We start from the raw sequence: 25,768 nt of genomic DNA on the forward strand, positions 1-25,768 counted from the left end.
ATTACTCGTAGGATTTAAGCTTATTCATTGTTGTACCTACAGTCTGTTCGTGCTTGCTCATATAGATCTATATCTAGATCTGCGAGTATCTAATATAACAGAACGCATCTCATTCGACGCAACGACAAGGATCCTTGAAGTTGAAAATTATTTTTGTTAAATTATCGTATAAGGTATTTTGTTGTCTCGAAGTTAAATTGTTTAAAATGTTTTTGATAAAGGTTCAGAAATCAATTGTGCTACTGTGGTTCATTTAGAGGTGAGATGAATAAATATACACACCGGGACACATGTTAGACAGTCCCTCGTTTATATCTATCCCTTAGACATATCTGCATACCACATTGATCTCATATCTATAAAGGGGGCACGAGTAACCCAGTCGTCTAAGGCGTCGTGATTCGCTGTGCAGTTGCGTCCCTTGGGCACGCCAGAAACCTATGATTGTAGGTTCGAATCCCGGTTTTCCTCCCAAATTAAGCTGACACGCTGTGATATGACTGGAATACTGTTAAAAGCAGCGTTAAACCCAACTCACTCACTATCTCATGCGACCCGTGAAGATCCGGGGTAGAATAGGTCTTCAGCAACCAATGCTTGCCGTAAAAGGCTACCATGCTTGTCGTAAAAGGCGACCAACGGGATCGGGTGGTCAGGCTCGCTGACTTTGTTGATGCATGTCATCGATCCCAATTGCGTGGATCGATGCTCATGATGTCATCACTGGATTGTTTGGTCCAGCTGAGTGCGGCGTTACACAACAAACAAACAAACAAACAAACTTTCTCATGCAACGGACACATAAATAGTAAGGAAATGCTAATGCCTTCAATAATAAGGCAACACACTTGTTGTGTAAGTAAGTCAGTCAGTCAGTCACTCTAGGTGCACCCACCCTCACATCACGCCAATCCCCAGCCAACCCACTGCCAATTAAACCGTATTCATAGTGCAGCAAATGTTGATGATACTCGCATACTAGTCAATGTGTATTCTGCGTCCATGTATGGACTAGACAGATGTGTGCACGGGTGGCCCAGTCGTCTAAGGCGCCGCGATTCGCTGTGCAGAGTTGCGTTCCTTGAGCACGCCAGAAACCTATGATTGTGGGTTCGAATCCCGATTCGCCCCGATTATGTTTCTAGGTTTGTCAGCACCATACCCGTGCTCGTGGGTTTCACCGAAGTGGTTAACGTCTGAGACCTGCATCATTTCGGACTTTCCTCCCACATTAAGCTGACACGCCGCGATATAACTGGAATACTGTAAAAAGCAGCGTAAAAACCCAACTCACTCACTCACTCATTCCTATAAATGTGTGAAAGAAGATGGATTCCTGCTGAAAAGTTAAGAAAGATATGTGTTCCTTCAGATGACCCTAGCCTAGATCAAGGTAAGCATTGGTCTTCAGTAACCCATACGTAAGAAGCGATTAACGGGATTGGGTGGTCAGCCTCGGGGACTTGGTTGATGCATGTCATCGTATCCCAATTACGTGGATTGATGCTAATCATATCAGTCACGAGATTGTCTGGTCCAGACTTAATTATTTACAGACCGCCGTCACATGGCTTGAATATTGCCGAGTGCGGCGTTAAACCACAAACAAAAATAACGAATTCTTCAGACAATAGTTGGTGCTTGGCCCTCCCATATGAAGCAGAGCAACAAACAAGAAGTGTGGTGAAACACCTATTGCCTTCGAACAGGTACAAGATCGTTCAATATATACTAGTAATGGCTTTTGGATTCTGCATTGCAATATGGGTAGATCACAGTGTAAACATGATGGACAAGACAATTAATAGTGGATACGGTGAATTGTCTATTTTACATGAAAATATCTGTAATCGGTGCCTGGCGTTCTTCCTAGGATATATACAGACTATGGATAACAGGAGAAAACTTAATGTGTTGGGAGATGAGGTTGAATACTACTCGTGACGTACTTTTTGAATTCAAACAATGCAATGACATCATTAAACAATAAAAGTCGTCATATGTGTTTCATGTGTGAACAGCAGTTGACGTGGGCAAGAAGGTTTATATACCAATTCCTGAAAATAATAAGCTTTTTATAGACCTTGTCTGAAATAGAGTTTATAAATAAAATCAAAATACCGTAATTGCATCAGCTAACTTTGAAGTAAGTCAAACGTGTTAATGGCCTCACACCAGCTCCTTCTCTCAACGCGGCTTTTGGCAACTGAGTGTAAATATCCCTAGTGTTCTGTTGTTATTATTTTATTTCTACCGCGGGCAATATTGGCTCAGCTGGGCGTGATTCTGCACCTGCTGATTTGGGGTTGTTTGTAATACCTCTGAAGTTGAAGAGCTGTTGCAATGCATCTGTGCTGTACTATGTAAGCCTGTCTAACTTCGTTTTTTGCTTTGGATCCTCCCTTCTGAGGGATCGGGGTCAAGGGGAGCATAGTATCCCAGTCGTCTTGGACGCCCATATGCGCTGTGCAGAGTTGCGTTCCTTGGGCACACCAGGAACCTGTTTTCGTGAGTTCGATCCTGGTTTGCCCTGAAATTAAAGGTTTGTCAGATCATACCCGTGCTTGTGGATTTCAGCAAAGAGGTAAACGTCTGAGACCTGCATTTCGGGTTTTGTTCCCACATTAAGCTGACACGCCGTTGTATAACTTGCTCACTCTCAGGGATCGACGTTTTATGGTGTGATGAGGAGAGGGCAGGGTGTTTTCGTGAATATCCTTTTAGTCAGCATGTACTTATCCACACCACATTATTTTTTTCAGAATATTCATCATTCCACACAAAAACTCCAATTTATCCACCCATTATATTTCAAATTGGTGGTCGCTAAGTGGTCACAGCCACCCAATTGTCCAAAATTAATATTTGTTCCGTTACTCGCTTTTCAAGTTGCACTCAAGTCGTGGGTTCGAATCCGCCCTCATTATGATCCCTCGTCGTGTCACTAAGAGGTAAACAAGGGCATTTCTTTCCAGTCAACTATTAGTGCCAAAGTATTGCAATAACATAGCAGTAAGGGACTGTAGCTCATCTGGATATGTAGCTTTAAATGTCAGCAAAGATGGTCAATTAGCATTGCTATTCTAATGCCCTTTTCATAAATGCTGATGTAACAGTAAATTCTATAGATTTTCACAAACTATAATGTCATCAAAAGAATAAACATAGATTAACAATTTCAGCTTTCTAAACATTGTACATTTTTTTAATAACGCACGACGTAGTACCTCCCCTTAGACCACAGGATTCGGAGTCCTGACACATGTCTTGTATAGAACACTGGCTCGTTTTCTGAAAAAATCTGATTCAATATTCATATATCACGTTAAGTTGAAACATATGAATCATTTAGTATGCTAAACGGGACACCAGAATTTCATTGTATAGATGACCAATCTCATAACAATCAGATCTTTATAGATCAGATACAATCAGACACGATAACTCCAGGCATGAAGATCTAAGAACCCCTCCATAGCAGCCAATCAGCGTCAAGCCTTTAAGTTCTGGTTTGAGTCGGCAAAGCATTCAGTCAAGCCTATCTGATTTCTGCATCACGAAAGTTTATATAATCTGGGAGTTCCAAATACAACAGACATAAAGCCGGTCTACTATATTGTTCTGGATATTTAATACCCCCTGTCGTTCCCGGGTGCAATGACGTCAACACCCAAAGGGTGTACTATCAAGGGAATATTTGTATTCTGTGGCGGTTTTCCTTTGCTAAGATCGATATTTCCTAATTGATGTAACGAAATGAAGGCGAAAGGTTTGGAGAATCAGATTGGCTCAAGAACAAAGAACAATTGCGTCATACATTTATAGTTATATAGATTGGACAAACACAGTTCGTTCAGATTTCACCTGACGCGACCTTCCATGGAGGTGTAACAGCGTAAAAGATCCAATTGTGTAGGTTACATGTCTTGGTTAGCATGTAGAGTTACTGACTATCTACACAATCACACACGTTCATTTAAACGAGGGAGTAGTAATTGTTAACTGAGTTATATACAATCGTCGTAACGTTCTGCACACAAGCTAACTTAGAAGTGAATCATGAAATCTGTCCAGAAATTACACGTTTTCAGAAGTCCATTTTCATTTCATCCGGAGCCGTATCTTGTACGCTGGTGTTTTCAGAACAATCCCCTGCCCATAGAGCCGTGGATCGGGAGGAGGGAGGGGCGATGCCTCATCCTCTACGATGTCGAAATTCTGCAAGATATTGGCCACACAAAGGAAGGTACGGAGACGCGATAAACTCTCCCCAGGGCACATCCTCTTTCCAAGGCCGAATGGAATAACACTGCAATAAAAGTGTCTTGTCGTTCAATACAAATTCCTGTCCAATGGATCAATAGAGGTAGCTCATGATCTCATTAAAACTGCATCTTCTATTCCGATACAATTCCTCTCTTTGAGAAGATCCATGGGAGGTTGAGTCAGCTAAACCCTAAAGCACCTAATTCCTCAGTACATGGATTGAGTGAAGCATTCTGGCCGGTAAATCAGATTTCTGTAGCTCGTTTTAGAAAGCTGACATTCACGAAGTTAAACACAGGTTGACTTCACTCTCACTGTGTGACTTTCTTGTGGGGTGAAGTCAGATCTTCACGCAAAGAGGTACCGTATGGGAGTAAAGAACCTAGGATTAATGAAATGGAATGGCTCATGTTTTGATATTGTTTTACTTAAGAAATCTACCCTAAACACTTTTTTTCCATTAAATTTCACTTTCGACTATAGAAAGTACAATACAGTTTTCTTATGATTACGAAAATGGTTGATTCGCTGTTGTTAATTGTACTGATTATCCCAAACTGCTAAATATACGCGTTCACATCAACGAATGTCATTGGTCAAACTGATTTTCTGGTTATTCAGAGCTAAGCTTGCATGAATGACTGCAAACATTACCTACATGTCAATGCTTTTAATGCCTTATAATATTATTCAACAGCGGCGCGGCTCAGAGTTGCTGAGAAGTAGTTTAGTGAGTACGTAGTACAGTAGAAAGTAAACATGGTTGAAGCGTACTCAATGGCTGACTTCGGAAGGCAATGTGAGGTAAGTGTTATCAATGTAAACCCCTGTGGGATAATGTCCCTGTGCTGGTGGAAAGAGGCGACTCGACGGATGGGGTGGTGGGGTTCAGTGACCTGGTTAATAATTTGCTACTGGATCCTGTTGGTATTGAAAGGTGATCATAATATCCTTCACTGGTTTGTCTGTTCAAGACTACTTTGCACGATTCCGACCACATCGTAAGCATGTGTTTATGAATCATTGGCAAATAGTGATGATACCAGAGGTCCCACCGGTGCCACACGTCACAAACACGTGCAAATGCAAGTCGATGTGGCACCTGGATAAACACGTGAACATCTGGCGCCAGTAAGTGAGTTGGGTTTAACGCCGCTTTGAACACTACTATTCCATCTATCACGGAGTCTCAGCTTCAAAGGCCCGAAGTAATGCAGGTTCTAACATTGGTGAAACCCATAAACATGGGCATGGTGCTGACAAACCAAGAAACATAACCTGGCGTACAGGAATTTGAACCACAATCATTGGTGTCTGGCGTGCCCAAGGGACGCAACTCTGCACAGCTAATTGCGGCGCCCAAGACGACTAGGCCAGCCGTGCCCCTTAACAAATGATACACGTCAAACTAGGTAGGTGTCATCAAAATCAGACATCATTTTGTGTCACTGATCATGTAGCGCCAAACTGTCCTGCACATATCTACCATAAAACTTTATGAAAGCTTTACAAGGTAAGAATACGGGTTAAAGTAAAACATATATAAATAACAATATTGCAATAAAAGCACGCTATTTCAACACTACAACTAGAATGGACAACTACGTGTATTCACAATTTTCGACACAGGCTAATTTCCAATTAGAGTTAACAGACTTGCTTCCTTATGATACAAAAGCATCCCTTGTGATTGCAAAGTCGTAGCAGTCAGGCAAACCATGCTTGAAAGTGAACATTCCATCACTATTGGTACATTTAGCGGGTTCGTCCTCGAAAGGTTGTTTGGAGATATTCATGCGTGAAGCCACTGTGGCGAAATGACCTCATCATGTCTTGGCTGACAACTCAAGTACTGTAGATGAGACCAATTGTTAGTTTAGTTTCATAAAGTATAGTGATGCCAAGCAGGGTGTCTCACCTTTGTTGCATACGATCCCGAATATATCATTTTATTATTGCTTTGAGATGATTATATGGGACAAGTGGTATAGATAGTGGCTTGTCCAGAGCTCCATGCTTTGAGGTACCTGCTGTGCAAACATGGCTGTGCAACAAACAAAAACAAGTTCACATTAGCCAGTAGGTTCGTCATGTCGTTCAAAGATCTCAAGCACTTCTACATGAATGGCGGAAAGGCTTTAAATGCCTGAAGGCAAAGGAAAAGATTCTGAAGATATGATAAAAACAAAGCTGTTAAAATAGTGTCGGCCACCGCAGTGACAATTGAGTTCTTGTCTGCGATCCTGGACGAAAAGGTTTAAGATCCAGTGACACTATCAGCTCTTTGGTACAATCCTTGGAGCAGTCAAAAATGGATCTGTGAGAATCATATTTTAATCTTAGTTGATTATCAACGACAAGTGCGATCTTTTAACGTCTTTTGGTATGACGCGACCTGGGATCGAAACCCGGACCCGTATTTTGGAATGACGCGACCTAGTATCGAACCCCGGACCTTCCTCTCTCTCTGGGCGGACACTCTACCACTCGACCACGGACGCGGTTTTCATTGTGATGCAAGCTTGGGTTCACTATGAAACAGTTCTCCAAAGAGAAGATTAAATCATATGCTTGGTTCGACTGATTATTAAACAGTTTAGTGGTACATCAATAATTAAGATCCTAAATGCTCCAAGAAAAAGTATCATGTCTTGATGTACTGAGTCCAATATTTCTACAACTATAGGGGGGCACGCGTGGCCTAGTCGTCTAAGGCGCCGCGATTCGCTGTGCAGAGTTGCGTCCCTTGGGCACGCCAGAAACCTATGATTGTGGGTTCCTATCCCGGTTCGCCCCGATTATGTTTCTAGGTTTGTCAGCACCATATCCGTGCTCGTGGGTTTCAACGAAGTGGTAAACGTCTGAGACCTGCATCACTTCGGGCTTTCCTCCCAAGTTAAGCTGACACGCCGCGATATAATTGTAATAATGTTAAAAGCGGCGTTAAACCCAACTCACTCACTACAACTATAGCAGGCTCCAACCGTAAACAATGGAGCCATAATAGGAACGAATACGTTATCTGTACAAGTGAAGAAAGATTTTCTTATCCCCCCTCCCTACTTTTAAAGAAATGATTTTGAACAAGTAAACAATGAGGGATAGGTGTGGCGAAATCAGTTTAACGTCGCCTTCAAGATTATCAATCAGTTAATTCATATATAACACTGTAAGGCCACAGGCCCATAGTACAGAATACATGACAATGTGGAAGCGGTTAGAGATGTTACAAGGATTCATTTCTTAATAACATGGCATGACATATAAAGAGAGATAGATTTTGTATTGCTCATATTGATATTAAAGAGATAAACTTGTATTTATTTGGATGTGAATAATATTTTTGTTCAATATATTTGTTCCTTAAATTATCATATTTACAACATACAAGTAGAAAATGAAATTCATCTTCGACAATATTTAAAGAACATTGTCTACATAATCTTAAACATTTGGGTATTTTTTTGTGCCTGCCAACTTCAACTATTAACCTGTGTGAGCTGCATCTAAATTGTGTTAATGATATTCTGCATTTTCTTATATTTACATCAGTTAAATATTTTTCTGCGCATATTTGCAGTTTCAAATATCTATAATATTCGCATTTGTTAGAAACATCTACAGTAGATCTCCATGTTTGAAAGTACATGTCAAAAGGCGTCTGCCGTATTTTCAATATAAACATGGCATGATTCTCTAAGAAACATTGTTTGTCCTAGATGTAGCCATACCCACATTTATATAGAAGACATTTAACATTGTATGCCCAATTTTGATCTCCATTCTTTCATACAATAGCATCATATTATAACATTGTATCAAATAAAATACGACTGGGTATTATCAAGAGAGTATTTAAAGAATTCTGTTAAAAAGTCTATCAAATCCAGGGCTTTTCAAGTTTTTCAGATTTTGAATAGCAGATTTCATTTCTTCTTTTGAGATTGGGGAATCTAATATTTCTGCTGCGAAATTGGTTTCATCATTACCAAAACAGTTCAACTGGAAGTTATTTGTGGAATCATCACCGCTGAAAAGATTTTTGAAGTAATTAAACCACTCATGCATTTCTATGTTACTTTTGGTTTCCTTCTTTGAGCTGATACTTTCTTCTAGTTTTTTTCTGCTTCTATCCATGAAATTTTGTTTCTTTTTTCTGCAAGTAGCTTTATACTTATTTTTCGAATCAGTGTACTTAGCAAGTGAGTCTTTATCTTTTAATTTCCTGAAATGGTTTAAAAGAGTGCATCTTTCCTTCTTTAACAACTCACATTTCCAGTGAAACCACTGTTTACTTTCTCTGTTAGGGGTTACTTCACTTTTCATTACATTCCCAGCATATGCAATAGCTTCTGTAAATAACGATACACTTTCATCAATGTTGGTAAAAACAGAATCAATAGCTTTTTTAAGAGGCATGCAAAAGTGTCTGATAACAGTCGTTCTTGGAAAATATCTGCTTTGCTGTTATCCCACTTAAACATTGAATGACTATAGTAGGCGTTATCAAATGATGGTTTTCCACATGAATGAAGCGCTCGTGCAGACATTGTGATAGGCAAGTGCTGTGATTCGTGGCGTGACTCAATATCAACATTTTGGCACAAGTCAAATATATCTATGGTGCTAATAATGTAATCGATAACACTTGCCCCAGCATTGCCAACAAATGTAAATCACCTTTCTCGGAATCACTTCCACAGCGGCCATTCATAATGTGTACATTTAAAACAGCACATAAATTGATAAAACATTATCCAAAGTTATTAAGAATATCTACACAGATTAAACCTGTCTAAGAGAAAGTCCCAGTATGAAGTATCCTGGCCATGGAGATATTCAAGTATATCATCCTCTACATAATCTGGCTCTTTGCCAATTCTTGCATTAACGTCACCCCCTAATTTAAAATGCACGAAACGTCACCAACATCACGTAGGATGCCAATCAGTTCATCCTGAAATAGCAATATACCGTTTTTAGATCATACATTACTGTCATACCATGTAGATCCTTCTGGGTGAATATACACACAGCAGTATAATATGTGTTTTTCAAGTCCAAACAGTGACCTGTCAAGTTGGTTGGTTGGTTGGTTTGTTGTTTAACGCCGCACTCAGCAATATTCCAGCTTTATGACGGCGGTCAGTAAATAATCGAGTCTGGACCAGACAATCCAGTGATTAATATCATGAGCATCGATCCACACAATTGGGATCGATGACATGCATCAACCAAGTCAGCGAGCCTGACCACCCGATCCCGTTAGTCGCCTTTTACGACAAGCATAGTCACCTTTTACGGCAAGCATGGGTTGCTGAAGACCTATTCAATCCCGGAATACCTGTCAAGTAATAGATATACACCATTTGCTGTGATCCATGAGTTTTTAACATAAGCTATAAGATTCTTTTTTACGAGAACACAAGTTCCACCTGAAGGTCTTCCAAAATTTGCTATCTTGGCTGCTGCCTTAATAAAGTTGGTATATTCGCAGAACGAATCATCAAAATTCAGTTTCTGGGTCCATGTCTCTGTCAAACCAATTATGTCAAATGTTTTTAAAAATGATGGACACTCACAGTCTAATAACTTTGGAGGCAATCTTGATATATTCCAAAACACGAATTTCACAGCATTAATGATACTACAAGTAGGTTCAGACGACGCCCCCTGTATATCCGGGCCCTGGCCACACCTCTATCTCTTCTGCATCGGTCTCCCACCGCTGCCTGCGTTACCTCTGTAGGCCCGACGTGGGTTGTTTCCGTCACGTGACTCGGGTCGAGTCCCCTCTGTATTTGCACGTGAAGCATACGTATCACGTACAGGAGCAGACGACATTTTACCACCTTTATAGAAATAATGTTTACTTGTTCTTTGCATTGTTTTATTTCTTGTCTCTTGTCCATCGTCAGGTCGTTTGCTATACCGTAGCCTCTGGACTTAAGACAACCTCTCTCTCTTAAGATTATTACACTTTCAATGCGACGGCCTTGCACATTTGTGTGGTTGCTTGTACCAGACCGCACATGTTTTAGTGTTAGCCAACTTTTATAATGCCTGCCCACTGAGACACAATGCTTCAGTTTAACATGGATACCCCACTCAGACACAGCTCACTGACTTCGAGTCGACTCTTGCCTTCATCCCTTTAATACCGAACTCCAAGGCAGGGTAACAACAAGTACCATCTTTCAACGTGTTTTGATTTGAAGCAGTCAAACCGACCTGGCGCTCTCCGGGCAGCTTGTCTATCTATTTAAACACGGAGGCGGTCTTACATAATGAAGACATGACTATCTTAAAGATTCAGCATACGATTCGTAAAACGGGATCTCAGTTAGACTGACGGCATCACGATCAACGGTGAGACCAGCATCTGGCATAATTGGTCAATGAATTGTATACAGTAACATTTACAATCGGTGAATAAGACATTCACGTGGGATGACATCAATAAAGTATCTTACCGACGGCGCTTCTCGTGTTCGCCTGAAAGAAGATCGCCGTTTTCGTCGAGGAATCTTTCAGGGATGAAGTCAAACGGTCTCTCCCAGAATCCTCATCGGGATGTATTGATCATATATTGGAGAAAACCTGTAAAACACGCGGCTGAACAGTTCGAGCAATCAATCAAACAACTACTCAACCAATACATGCTACTGATGGTCCATCCATTATTATCTGCCTGCTTTGTTTTCTATAGCTGTAAAGCTGCATTACAAACATAAAACGTCAACACCAGAGAACAATCAGTCTCGATTATCTGCCGAAACAGATTCCACGTGTATTGATGGATTGCAATGACTTGCATTGTCAATAAGGATAAGAGTTGAAATAATACGACGTAAAGCTGCTGTAACTCGGGGTAACGTTATCCATCCAAATCCATTAGTAGGATGAATCCATCAACGTTACCACGGTGTGTAATTGTACCTGGACACTCAACATTATTTCAAACCGATACCTTAAGCATATAAGCGTTAAGCCTCTTCAAACCTGCTAAATATATATTTATTCACATTAACGAATCGGTCAAATGGATTTTATGTTTATTCCAATCTATCGACTGCAAACATTACCTACATGTCAATGCTTTTAAAGCCTGATAATATTATTCAAAGGCGGCGCGGCTCAGAGTTGCTGAGAAGTAGTTTTTTGAAGACTTTGTACAGTACAAAGTAAACATGGCTGAAGCTACTGAATGCCTGACTTCGGAAGGCAATGTGAGGTGGGTGTTATCAATGTAAACCCTCGTGGGAATATGTCCCTGTGCTGGAGGAGAGAGGCGACTCGTCGGATGGGGTGGAAGGTTTCAGTGACCTGGTTAATCATTTGCTATTGGACGTGGATCATAATATCACTCACTGGTTTGTCTGTTCCAGGGTTATATTTACATGCCGCAGTCGTTTGGCTTGAATTTTGAGTGCAGCGTTAAACAACGTCAATTTGATTTCTAAGTGTGTTTGTTTGTTGTTTAACGCCGCACTTAGCAATATTCCAGCTACAGCAGTTTGTAAATAATCGAGTCCGGACCAGACAAACTAGTGATTAATATCATGAGCATCGATCCACGCAATTGGGATCGATGACATGCATCAACCAAGTCAGCGAGCCTGACCACCCGATCCCGTTAGTCGCCTCCTACGACAAGCATAGTCGCCATTTAGCATGGGTTGCTGAAGACCTAAACTTCCCCGGATCTTCACGGGAGTTGGCTTTCTAATCATAAGACATCTCTGCTGAAGCTCACCAACAGCATGTGTACTGAAATACATTTAATTCAGTTGTCATTAACCCGTGGGGATCCTAGGTAGGAACATGGGCCCTCAGCAACCTCTGCTTGTCAACTGAATGGACCGGGTGGTCAGGGTTGGTGACTAGCTTGATTTCATGTCATCGTATCTCAATTGCGTGGATCGATGCACTGGATTGTCCGGTCGAGACTCAACTTTGTCCGGACTACCGTCATGTACAGTACCACTAATTTTAGTTCGTTAGAACCTTAGTTCGTTATAGGCACATATACACCCAATATATAGCAAATCGACGGGATCCCAAAACAGTTTGTTATATCCGTCAGTTCGGTATAAGCGTGTTCCTTATAAACGTAGTTTACTGTAGCTGGAATATTGCTGAATGCGCCGTTACAAACAACAAAAGCGTGATCAACTTTGTCAACAGGACTTTTTATCACGGGCGATTACGTATCGTGACAACGGCCTGATTTCACAACATGAATCAACATGAAACAGACCCGCTCATGATAAAGTTTAATTTCAGTCCGCCACATTGGGCATACTTCCTGGGCACTGCTCTACTTAACCGTATTGAAGCAATAAATTTAAGTATTGCCATGTATGTGAGTGTGTGTTGCAGCTGCGATCAATACCCAGTTTGTTCTTGAAGATATAAAACCTTCACTCGCTCACTCCAGTTGAGTGCTTACTTTAACGTATCGATGCAGTAATCGTGTAGAAGTGTGAGGGCAAATGCTTTATTGTTTCCTTCTTAAAGTGTAAAGAACATGCACGCACCTGCCCCAGGGGAGTGCTCTACTTAAACCTATCGATTCACTCACTCACTTTACTGTGAGAACACTGTGTATAATAAGTCGGCCGTGTGTGATACAAATGAAATTATAGTTCTCACGTGCACCCCGCTCCTTAGCGATTCTGTGTCCCGGGGCAGGTATGCAATTCAGACAGGAATAATTTATCACCTAAATAATACTTTCCCATGTTGATGGGCTTATTATGAGCAAACATTTCCTGATCAAGATACGAATAATTACTTTTCTATGCGTTCGTTTCTTTGATCGAAAAGCTACCAATTCACACGTTCATACACTGCATACTTAAACATAAAACGTTCATCATAAACCACATACTTCAGACTTCATAAACGGATAAACTATTAGTAAGTAAATATTTCTTCCATGTCGCCGTGGCGAGCGGAAATATACCTAACTCTCTTGAAAAATAATTATCTCATTAGTGTCTCAAAATGGCGAGCGCGACGGTGACCAAGGCGGAAGTGAGCAATGTCACGTGGTCTTGACTCCAAAACTGAAATAAGCTACCTCTTCTCTCCACTGCGGACGCGTGCTATCTTCTAGCTCAGCAATATTCCAGCTATATGACGGCGGTCTGTAAGTAATCGAGTCCGGACGGGACAAACTAGTGATTGACATCATGAGCATCGATCCACGAATTTAGGATACGATGACATGCATCAACCAAGTCAACGAGCCTGACCATCCGATCCCGTTAGTCGCCCTTTACGGCAAGCATGGGGTGCTGAAGACCTATTCTCTGCCCGGGTCTTCACGGGTAATAAAATGAAATAGAAGGTGTATATGGTGCTTAAAGAACTCAGTCCAAATGATGTCGTATCGTTGTCTAACTTTTTTGTGATGTAAATGATGAAATAAGCAGCCTGTGAAGTTATTTTTTTACTTATATACCTAAATTTGATTTCAGTAAAAGCTTGCGTTTATATGACGGCGGTCTGTAAATAAACGAGTCTGGACCAGACAATCCAGTGATTGACATCATGCGCATCGATCCACGCAAATGGGATCGATGACACGCATCAACCAAGTCAGCGAGCCTGACCCCCTGATCCCGTTAGTCACCTCTTACTGAATAAACTTTTTCAACCATATTCAAACATTCAAATCCCCAAACACCATAAGATCAAATGCTTGAATAATACATTCGAGTTTGGAGATTGTTATTTCGGGATTTCTTCAGGAGACATTACATACGTTTTTGTGGCATTCTCGATTTGACGACAAGTCCAAATTTCCATTTTTAATGAATTTTATAATCATAGAAGTCTAGCGTTTGTCGAAAATGAAGGGGGCGAGGTTTCTCTTTGTAGTACCACTGCCAAAAACAAGAACTGTAGTTTCCATTTACGACAATATAATAAAGAAGTTTCCAGAGATCCAGGATCGGTAACAAATAGAACTATGTCGTCAGCGTACAGAAGTAACAGAAATTGTTCACAAAGAGTCAATGTTTCCTCGGTCAACGTTAACTTGACATCTTGACGACAGCTTTCGATCACCACGGCTCGCGCTCGTTAGGTAACATTGAAAATAGTGTGTGTGTGTGGGGGGGGGGGGGGGGGGGGGGAGATTTCTCTCCTTGGCGAACTCCAGTGTAACTTGTGAAGACACTATAGGTGTGTTTGCCTATTTGAACACATGTCTTAATGTCACTGTACATGTTTATAACTGGAGTAAAAAAATACCCGTAATTCCAGAATTTGACAATTTTGACCAGAGACCCACCCTCCAAACATTCTCAAAAGCTTTTGAAAAGTCAATGCGTGCTAAATACAATTTTTCTTTTCTATTTTTTAGTATATTTATTAGCATACTCAAAACAAAAATATTGTCAATTGTAGAAAAGCCCTAACGAAATCCAGCTTGGGCTGGCGATAATATGTTATTCACATTTAAATAGTTTGTGAATCTAGTGTTTAAAATACCAGTAAATAGCTTACCAAGACAACTCAGTATTGTGATTGGTCGATAGGAAGCAGGGTCTAGCGGGTCACCCTTTCCCTTGGATATAAGCTTAATAATACCAGCTGACCATGCATTATGAATAATACCCCTGGTATATATACAAGACTGAAATGTGATGCTGAGTAGGGGCCCTAGCAACTGAAATGCGTCAATCGAATAACTATTATCCTTCAAATCTAACCCACAGGCTTTCTGTCGTTTCAAAGATCTAATTCTCTCTTTTATTTCTTCCAATGATATAACTTTATTCAGTACATTAATGTCATAGTTATCTGGTTCAGTAACGTCTATTAACTCATCATCATTATATGATATAGAATTGATGTCTTTAAATACATTGTAAAATCTGTCTCCATCCGGGATAGGACCAACAGTGTTGTCGTCTTTCCCGTTCAATATTTTCCAGAACTCTTTTAGGGAAGCTTTCGTGTTTGTGTTTATTAATTTGTTTTGAGAGACATTTTTTTAATACTTCTTTGCGACTTGTCGATAATGTAATCTATTCCTTTCGGTTCCAAATTTCTTGAAGAGTTTTCTGATTTTAGAATACGTTTTTAGTTTTTTTACGCATTAAAAAAGGGGGAGGTGGGTTGCTGTATACTTATGAAGATATTATTTAGTTATAATGTTTTATTGATTGTATAATTTTAGGTGTCTTTTAGGCCAGTAATGGCCAGGTGTATTATGTACACATGGCACATTAATAATAATAATAATTATTATTATTATTATATTATATTGTTATTAATATGCATTCTTTAATAAACCAGGGTTTATTTACCTTATTACTGTTACAAGTCTGTTTTCAGGAAGGATTTTTTTCTCGTGCAGCATCGGCGAACACGCGCGCGAGCTCATCGGCTGACCTTGGTATGACAATTATCGGGTCATCATGACCGGCGAGGGAGCTAAATATAACAGCTGCCAGGCCTCTCACTATCCACGCAAACAGCTTGTCACATAGTTGATTTTGATTTGGAGGAGAGGAACACAAGTCCTTACACTGTGAGTACAAATGTTATGTTCATGTTTCCTTAAACATGATTTAGGTTTCAAAGGGAACAACTTTTACTCTTAGAAATGAAAAGGTATACTGCTTGTCAAGAGGCTTAAGGAATCTAAACATTAACACAAACTGTATTTGCATTTCAGTCAAAATATTTTGAAAATTAAGATTTTGTTTGTTTCTTGTCACGGAGCAGTGCTCCAATGATCAAAAGGGTGTCATAAACAACAATATAGTAATAATGAAAACGTGGTAACAGGTTCACAGGTTCATTAATAACAGCTAATTGTACTAATGGATGACAATAAAAGATCAGATGAGCCAAATCTGAGCTGACGGTTACAGGCCGCCTAAGCCACATTGCGAAAATAGATAGCCAAAACTGAGTATTGGTAACCCCAGTTACTAAGTATCTAGACAATCACTGATAGGTTGGTTATCCACGGATTGCTAGAAAAACGGAGTATTGGAAACCCCAGTTACTAAGTATCTAGACAATCACTGATAGGTTGGTTGTCGAAGGATTGCTAGAAAAACGGAGTATTGGAAACCCTAGTTAATAAGTATCTAGACAATCACTGATAGGTTGGTTATCCACGGATTTCTATAAAAACGGAGTATTGGAAACCCTAGATACTAAGTATCTAGACAATCACTGATAGGTTGGTTATCCACGGATTGCTAGAAAAACGGAGTATTGGAAACCCCAGTTAATAAGTATCTAGACAATCACTGATAGGTTGGTTATCCACGGATTGCTAGAAAAACGGAGTATTGGAAACCCTAGATACTAAGTATCTAGACAATCACTGATAGGTTGGTTATCCACGGATTGCTAGAAAAACGGAGTATTGGAAACCCCAGTTACTAAGTATCTAGACAATCACTGATAGGTTGGTTATCCACGGATTGCTAGAAAAACGGAGTATTGGAAACCCTAGTTACTAAGTATCTAGACAATCACTGATAGGTTGGTTGTCGAAGGATTGCTAGAAAAACGGAGTATTGGAAACCCCAGTTACTAAGTATCTAGACAATCACTGATAGGTTGGTTATCCACGGATTTCTAGAAAAACGGAGTATTGGAAACCCTAGTTACTAAGTATCTAGACAATCACTGATAGGTTGGTTATCCACGGATTTCTAGAAAAACGGAGTATTGGAAACCCTAGATACTAAGTATCTAGACAATCACTGATAGGTTGGTTATCCACGGATTTCTACAAAAACGGAGTATTGGAAACCCCAGTTACTAAGTATCTAGACAATCACTGATAGGTTGGTTATCCACGGATTGCTAGAAAAACGGAGTATTGGAAACCCTAGATACTACGTATCTAGACAATCACTGATAGGTTGGTTATCCACGGATTGCTAGAAAAACGGAGTATTGGAAACCCTAGATACTACGTATCTAGACAATCACTGATAGGTTGGTTGTCGAAGGATTTCTAGAAAAACGGAGTATTGGAAACCCTAGTTACTAAGTATCTAGACAATCACTGAAAGGTTGGATATCCACGGATTTCTAGAAAAACGGAGTATTGGAAACCCCAGTTACTAAGTATCTAGACAATCACTGATAGGTTTGTTATCCACGGATTGCTATAAAAACGGAATATTGGAAACCCTAGTTACTAAGTATCTAGACAATCACTGAAAGGTTGGTTATCCACGGATTTCTAGAAAAACGGAGCAGCACTATGAACGGTATTAAAGTGCAGGGTTTTTTATTGCCTGGCATATGCGTCAATCGAACAGTGACAGTTCAACAACATGCCAAGAATAACAGAAGTGCAAAGAAACATTGGCGACTTGCACGCATGGGAATCCCGATCAGCTGTTGCCAGGGTTTTCAATGTAGCGCCCAGCACCATCACAAGGCTATGGGATCAGTTTTAACAGCATTGGTCAACACGTGATCGGCCGAGAGTAACCACCCCCACCCAAGATCGCTACACCCGACTTGGTCACCTACGTGAAAGGACGACCACAGCCACCTCAACCGCATCCCAAATACCCGGACTGCGCAGAATCTCCGACCAGATCGTACGAAACCGTTTAAGAGAGCAGGTCTACGAGCAAGACGTCCTGTTCGACGTGTCATATTGAGTCGACAACATCGTCAACAACAACTGCATTGGAGATGTCTGGTTCAGCGACGAATCAGGATTTCCCCTCCATCGAGATGATGGAAGAGCACTGGTCTACAGACGTCGGGCAGAACGTTACGCCGGTAACTGCGTACAGGAAGTGGACATTTTGGTGGGGATAGCGGTATGATTTTGGCGGCTATCTCCTGTCATGGCAGGACAGGTTTGGTCCATATCCAGGGCAATCTTACGACTCTACGATACATGAACGAAATTCTCCTACCACACGTCCTCCCGATTGCAGCCAACGACAACGGTGTATTCCAGCAGGACAACACTTGACCGCATACAGCACGGATCACAAGAGCCTGTCTACACAACAACAACGTTGATGTTCTCCCCTGGCCCTCCAGATCCCCGGATTTGAACCCTATAGAGCACCTGTGGGATGAATTGAATAGACGGCTTCGCCGACGTCAACCTCAACCCCAGACGTTGCAGAAGTTGGCTTTTGCGTTGCAGGGCGAGTGGGCAACCAAACCCCAGGAAGTGATTCGCATACTTCCATGGGCAGGAGATGTCAGGCCGCTATTGATTCCAAAGGGGGACATATGCGTTATTGATGGTAGATGACTTTCACCTTGGACTGTTCCTATGTACCGATAATTGAGATGACTACAATCACCCAGTGTTCTCTCCCCAACATGTTGGCTCAATGCCTCTATGGTTCCCCGTATAAATGTATTTTCCTACCTCACACAAATCTGGCTTTGCGTCTCTTTTTTTGAAGAGTATAATCGAGTTTGGACAACACAATCCAATGACTGACATCATGAGCATCGATCTACGCAATGGGGAGACGATGACATGCATAAAAATGGGCCAGTACGTCTGAATATCAACTAGTCTCAATCGACTAGTCTCAATTCAGTCACGCTGTCTGAACAAGGAAATACTAAAATTCACAAATTGCTAAACAATCACGGGAAGGTTGGTTCAAAGGTCTTACATACAAGAAGTCACGGTGAACAAGCCAGTGTGTGTGTGTGTGTGTGTTTGTGTGTGTGTGTGTGTGTGTGTGTGTGTGTGTGTGTGTGTGTGTGTGTGTGTGTGTGTGTGTGTGTGTGTGTGTGTGTGTGTGTGTGTTATATTAAAACTTTACCATCACCAGCTAAAATATGTGATCAGTAATTTATTAGTCCTTGATTGCATTTGTGACAATGCATGTGGCAAGCTCAATAAGGTGGGGCGAAATGGGGTTTAACGTCGCTTTCAAAATTAGGGCACTTAATTGCTCAAGAACCCGAGTTTCATTGCTATTATTGTTGTTGTTGTTGTTGTTGTTGTTGTTGTTGTTGTTGTTGTTATTATTATTAAGCAGCAGAATCTCTGCACGTGTACACAGCAGACGTAATTCAAAATTAAATTAAGTTTTAAATTAAGTTTTTCACAAAATCAGTCAATGCACCATCGTGTCAGTGGATTTTCTGGTTTATCAATCACTTGATTGTCTGGTTTGTTTACAGGCCGCCGTTGCATGGCAGGAGTACCTCTGTGCGGCGTCAGGCAATACATACCTTTTTATGCAAATTGTGTGAATGGTGAGTGCTACCGGTAGAGCAGGATATGCTTACCCTTTTCGCGAACACCTGGTGTCATCGCTGACTTTCTGTGGTCAATTCATGTTATCTTCACAACTAGTTTGCAGTTTACGCCAAATGGAATCTGTTGGAATGGACTTGTATAAGAAGCCACATACTCACAGTCACGCACGTGTATGCACATATAAATGCATTAATATTAGACGCGACGTTAAACCCCATGTCACCTCACCTCCTTTGAAACTTAAAATAGTAATTGTTTGACACGTTTGTATTCACTTCAGTGTCGGGGTTGGGATTCACGTATATTCAGTTTATAAAGAACATATACCGCTTTATTTGTTTTCTAATTATTTACAGTTTAATGTTTCGAAATTTCTGGTATTGAAGGAATTAGTTGCTTTTTCGGACTTGGGATAGTGGATCCGTATAAGAAACGCCTTAGGAAACTTAATCCGAGTTTTCTCCCCGAACAACGCTCCACTTCCGGCGCGTATAATCGGAACAAAACATGACAAATGAAGAATACGCAGCACATTTGTTTAAGAAAAACTTTATTTTTTGTATCGACGTGCCAGGCGCCCTGCTTCAGATTAACCATATTGCGTTAGAGAGTGAGTTGGGTTTAACGCCGCTTTTAAAGGTATTTCAGTTATATCGCGGCGTGTCAGCTTAATGTGGGAGGAAAGCCCCAAGTGATGCAGGTCTCAGACGTTTACCACTTCGATGAAACCAACGAGCACGGGTATGGTGCTGACAAACCTAGAAACATAATTGGGGCCAACCGGGATTCTAACCCACAATCATAGGTTTCTGGCCCAAGGGACGCAACTCTGCACAGCGAATCGCTGTCCCTTGGGCACGCCAGACATTAAGCTGACACGCCGCGATATAACTGAAATACCTTTAAAAGCGGCGTTAAACCCAACTCACTCTCTAACGCAATATGGTTAATCTGAAGCAGGGCCCCTGGCACGTCGATACAAAAAATAAAGTTTTTCTTAAACAATTGTGCTGCGTATTCTTCATTTGTCATGTTTTGTTCCGATTATACGCGCCGGAAGTGGAGCGTTGTTCGGGGAGAAAACTCGGATTAAGTTTCCTAAGGCGTTTCTTATACGGATCCACTATCCCAAGGCCGAAAAAGCAACTAATTCTTTCAATACCAGAAATGCCTAGTCCATACAACTTGTAACTTTTTGCCAGTTTATGCCACAGAATCATATCGTTTACAGGACATGACATTTTAATGTGTTCAGTATCGGTAATGTAATTATCCGTATTTTGGGGTCCATTTGAGGAATCAACGTTAAAGGAAATATAATGTATTCGAGTCACTGTTGGAATAACTGAAATATGTTCAAACAAACAAGATTAAATCTATCTTGATATTTTTATATAAATTATGTTTTTTAAGATGAAATACCGACCATAATAAATTATCATTTCTTAGTGGAATAAAACAATTTAAGCACCATTGCACACACCTGATAAAGGTTATTAGAAGTAGAATCCTCCATTTTTTACAAGACGATTGTCGACATCCCGTTATATGAAAAAAACATGCCCATAAAAACCTGTATAAGTTACTGTAAATCGTGAAATTAATGCGTCTCCAAACGAATGCGACCTCTGGCCCCTAGCCAAAGATGCGACTCAATATGAATGCGACACCCCCCTCCTCTCAAGCATCAGTGGATTTATATATGAAGAACATTTGTTCTGTTTACAAGAGAATCCTCACCTTAATCCAACCTTACATTAATCCAATCACACACCAAATAGCACCACTTATTAGCGCCGAGTAGAGTTCTTCCACTAAAACAATACATAGTGTTTTCCTAAGAACAGATGCTATTATTTACATTGTTAGAATAGTTTTTGTTGAAGTTTGATTTTGTATATAATCATATCCAAAATGTATAATAAAGAATTTAAGTGGGCGCTGTCCGCAGAAATTATAAGGAGGGTATTTTCATCCTGAGAAGTGTTTCATCCTGTAAATGGGGATTGCTGGGCTCCTGAGGGAGTGACTTGATCCTCCCACACTGGAATTAGGCCATCCATATTTGGTTTTGTGTTTATGTAATACAGTAAACTACGATTAAAACGAACTCGAAGAGACTGCTAATTTTAATTCGTTATAACCGTAGTTCGTTATAAGTATATATACAGCATATATACAGCAATGGCAGGGACCAAAAAATAAATTCGTTATATCCGTCAGTTCGTTATAAGCGTGTTCGTTATAACCGTAGTTTACTGTATCATAAATAAAACAAATGTATTTTTCACTAACTTTGTAAATTATTTTATGACATTGTAAAGTTTATAACACTTTGCACCTGTCTTTAAATTAATTTATGACGGAGGTGGAGTGGCTTTGCTTCGGAAATAAATTTGTAATAAATATAGCTGCTGAAAATGACCTGGGTTGTTTATGAGTGTGCAATGGTTAGGAGTATATTTTTTATCACATCGGGGCATACATTTCAACAGCGCCGATTGACGAAAGGAAGAAGACAAAAATACGGACACCCTTACCCGAGCGGTCAGATTAAACCTGAAATGACAGTTTGAATGAAAACTCAGAAAACGAGAAGCAAACAACTAGAAGACAAACTTTAGCTCCCTCTTATAAGTGAGTGAGTGAGTATGGTTTTACGCCGCTTTTAGCACTATCCCAGCAATATCACGGCGGGCAACACCAGAAATGGGCTTCACACATTGTACCCATGTCGGGAATCGAACCCGGGTCCGGGAACGCTTTAACCACTGTGCTACCCGACCGCCCCTTCGCTCTTATAATGAAACGCATACGTGAGATAACAGTATATTGGTATACTAATGGTGTCTGCTCAAACGTACTTGTACCATCATCTACAAAATACATTTGGCGAAAAAAAGAAAAAAACATCGGTAATATATGCAATCACATGGAACGAAACATAGCGCCAAAAAATGATCAGATAATGTCTGCAATCCACAGTCACCTGTTTTAACAATTACAATTCAAAACTGCGATTATCGTGTCAAGTCAGGGGTTTTCGTAGCAATGAAAGCGTATCTGATTTCGCTGCTGTTAGGGTCACATTCAAAATTATTGCACTCATATAGCGATGTGCATTCACGTGTGTGTGTGGCTGCTTGTACTAGTTCGGATTTTTTAGAGTGCTAGCCCACTGAGATACTATGCCGTAGTTTAACATGAACACCCCACCCAGACACAGTATACTGACTCCGAGCCGACCAGTCCTTGTTTTAGCCCCTTATTGCCGAGCGCCAGGCAGGGTAACAACAAGTACCATCTTTTAACGTCTTTTGGTATGACGCGGCCGGGGATCGAACCCCGACCTTCCGCTGTCTGGGCGGATGCTCTACCACTAAGCCACGGAGGCGTTTTTGTCATACGCTTGTAAGGGTGTTATGATATGTACAAAATATACAAAATGGTGTGGTGATCTGCTTTCCCTTTCCAGATTTCACTGTTGACCAACCGCCGCTGACATGGAAATTGTCCTGATCGGAATAGCAGCATGTGTACTTGTAGCGTCTTTAAAATTCCTCTTCTGGAGAAGCAAGAACCAAGGCAACCTCCCCCCAGCACCTCCCGGTCTTCCTATCATTGGCAACTTTCACCAGATCGAGATAGGCTCGCTTCATATCAGCTTGGATAAATTCAGAAAACAGTTTGAAGGCATTTTCCGTCTAAATGTCTTTGGTCGCAACGTGGTTGTACTTGACTCATTTGATCTTGTGAAGGAGGCGTTGACTGCCACTACTCTTGCAGAAGTTTTTGCATCAAGGCCGCCATTATTCCTTGGAAAATATATCCTACCAAGTGACGTCATATTTCAACCTTACACGCCTAAAGTGGTCAAACTACGGAAGTTCATGCACAAGGTTATTCGGTTGTATGGAATCGGTGAGCGTTCCTGTATAACTGTTATCTTCGTGTGCATTTACAGTCGATTAGTCAAACTCGGCTTGTACGAATTGTCTTTACCCTCATGTTAGGTCCATAAATATATTTAGTGTGGTCGAATGATATACTTTGTCTAACGGTCAAATCGTAAAGTGTCGGAAAGTGACGTGAAAAGTTGCCTGCCTTACATTTAAGTGTCGTGGATTCGAATCCTAGGGATTGTCAGCACCTAACCCACCCTGATGGATTTCATGTACGATCAATCTGACATGTCGTGTTATAACTGAAATATTGTTGAAAGCAGCGTTATAAACCCTGACTCATTCAGTTACGCCAAGCCTTCTTGCTCGTCATAACGCCAAACCTACTCGCTCATAACAACACCAGGCCTTCTTGCTCGTCATAACGCCAAACCTACTCGCTCATAACAACACCAAGCCTTCTTGCTCGTCATAACGCCAAACCTACTCGCTCATAACAACACCAGGCCTTCTTGCTCGTCATAACGCCAAACCTACTCGCTCATTACAACACCAAGCCTTCTTGCTCGTCATAACGCCAAACCTACTCGCTCATAACAACACCAGGCCTACTTGCACGTCATAACGCCAAACCTAATCGCTCATCACAACACCAAGCCTACTTGCTCTTCATAACGCCTAACCTATTCGCTCATAACAACACCAGGCCTACTTGCACGTCATTACGCCAAACCTAATCGCTCATCAAAACACCATGTCTACTTGCTCGTCATAACGCCAAACCTACTCTCTCATAAATAACACCAGGCCTACTTGCACGTCATTACGCCAAACCTACTCGCTCATCAAAACACCATGTCTACTTGCTCGTCATAACGCCAAACCTACTCTCTCATAAATAACACCAGGCCTATAGCTACTTGCTCGCCATTACGCCAAACCTACTCGCTCATCAAAACACCATGTCTACTTGCTCGTCATAACGCCAAACACACTCACCATATCGCCATGCAAGTTTTCCATCCGACAAGTTCAACTTATCTGATTTCTCAATTTTGTATATTTAAAACTAAACTAATCAAGCACTCAACTCAAATGGTTATTTAAATGCTGTCTCAAAGGAATTAAGGAATTAAAGGATTTGTGTCTGACTCCTAACGTATGAACTGGTCCCTGACGCATTCCTCCCAGTCTCGCCTATTGATATGGCTTTCTCGATTGAATGTGAACCAACTGGGAAATAGTACAGACAGATGCTATCCTAATACGAGTATGTTGGGTGTCCATTGTGTGAAGCTGCATCTTCTGTCTGTTTAGAGTCCTCATCAACTCACGACATCATATACCGGGAAACTGACCATCTGCTTGAAAGATTCCAGAATCATGGCACGGAAAGTTTTTATCCTCTCGAGGACATTCACATGTTTGTCGCCAACACCATCTTGATACTTGTAAGTAACAAATTGCTCGTTTCTTAATTCTTTTCTTTTCTGCCAAACTGAAGAAAGGTTGTCTGACGTACCGTTCATGGATTGTGTTGAGGTAAAAATAGCGATTAACGTCGCGTTCAAGATTATGGCATTCCAGTGTATGTACTTACCCGGATTTGTGCTCATTCATTACTTTAAGCCCACAAATAAATAAAGCAACAAAACCCTTTCTATATCAAATGGAAATCTCTGCATAAAGCAGGGTCAATTGTGCGATTCCGACTATATCACGAGCATGTGTTTATGAATCACTATCAAATAGTAATGATACCAGGTGTTCGCGAAAAGATGAGCGTATCCTGACACACCGGTGGCAAACACATGCAAAGGCAATTCAATTGTTCACCTAACCACACCACAGTTTAACATGGATACCTCACACAGACACAGTTTACCTACTCCGAGCCGACCAGGCCATACCTTAAAGTCGAGCGCCAGGCAGGGTAACAACAAGTACCATCGTTTAACGTATGTTGGTATGACTTGAACAAATACGATCTCTGCCGTACAATAATATGTGCAATATGATTCCTCTATCAGCACAGTCATTGCAAGTGCCGGAACCTTACGGATAAAGTCTTCAGGTGTGAAACTTGTTCTACTGACCACACAGATACACATTGCACATTCTCAGAAAACATCGCAAAAAGCCTCGGACCCCACTATTCCAACCCCCCCCCCCCCCCCCCCCCCCCCCCCCGGTGTGTGTGTGTGTGTGTGTGTGTGTGTGTGTGTGTGTTCCAACTACATTAAATGGTCACTTGCGCAAGATCCCATAGTTCAGAAGCGATCGTGAGTGAGTGAGTAAATGTTGCTTTAAGCCGCATCAGCAATATTCCAGCTATTCGCGGCTTGAAGCGATC

General features: G+C 41.0%; 1 protein-coding gene across 3 annotated transcripts in view; it reads left to right on the plus strand.

Moving 5' to 3' along the window:
• Nucleotides 1-25,768, plus strand: part of LOC139452162 (cytochrome P450 2U1-like) — a 40,375-nt gene that overhangs the window by 4,548 nt on the left and 10,059 nt on the right. Inside the window, exons 2-4 of one of the 3 annotated variants that reach the window (XM_071233513.1) lie at nt 15,608-15,814; nt 22,989-23,434; nt 24,733-24,866. In XM_071233513.1, coding sequence (XP_071089614.1) covers nt 23,017-23,434; nt 24,733-24,866 — 552 coding nt within the window. In that variant the 5' untranslated portion in view covers nt 15,608-15,814; nt 22,989-23,016. The remainder of the gene's footprint in view (nt 1-15,607; nt 15,815-22,988; nt 23,435-24,732; nt 24,867-25,768) is intronic. The other 2 variants (XM_071233512.1, XM_071233514.1) reach the window with 2 other exon arrangements.

Source organism: Haliotis cracherodii, unplaced genomic scaffold, assembly GCF_022045235.1.
Source record: "Haliotis cracherodii isolate W230 unplaced genomic scaffold, xgHalCrac1.p SCAF_9, whole genome shotgun sequence".
Classification (NCBI taxonomy): domain Eukaryota; kingdom Metazoa; phylum Mollusca; class Gastropoda; order Lepetellida; family Haliotidae; genus Haliotis; species Haliotis cracherodii.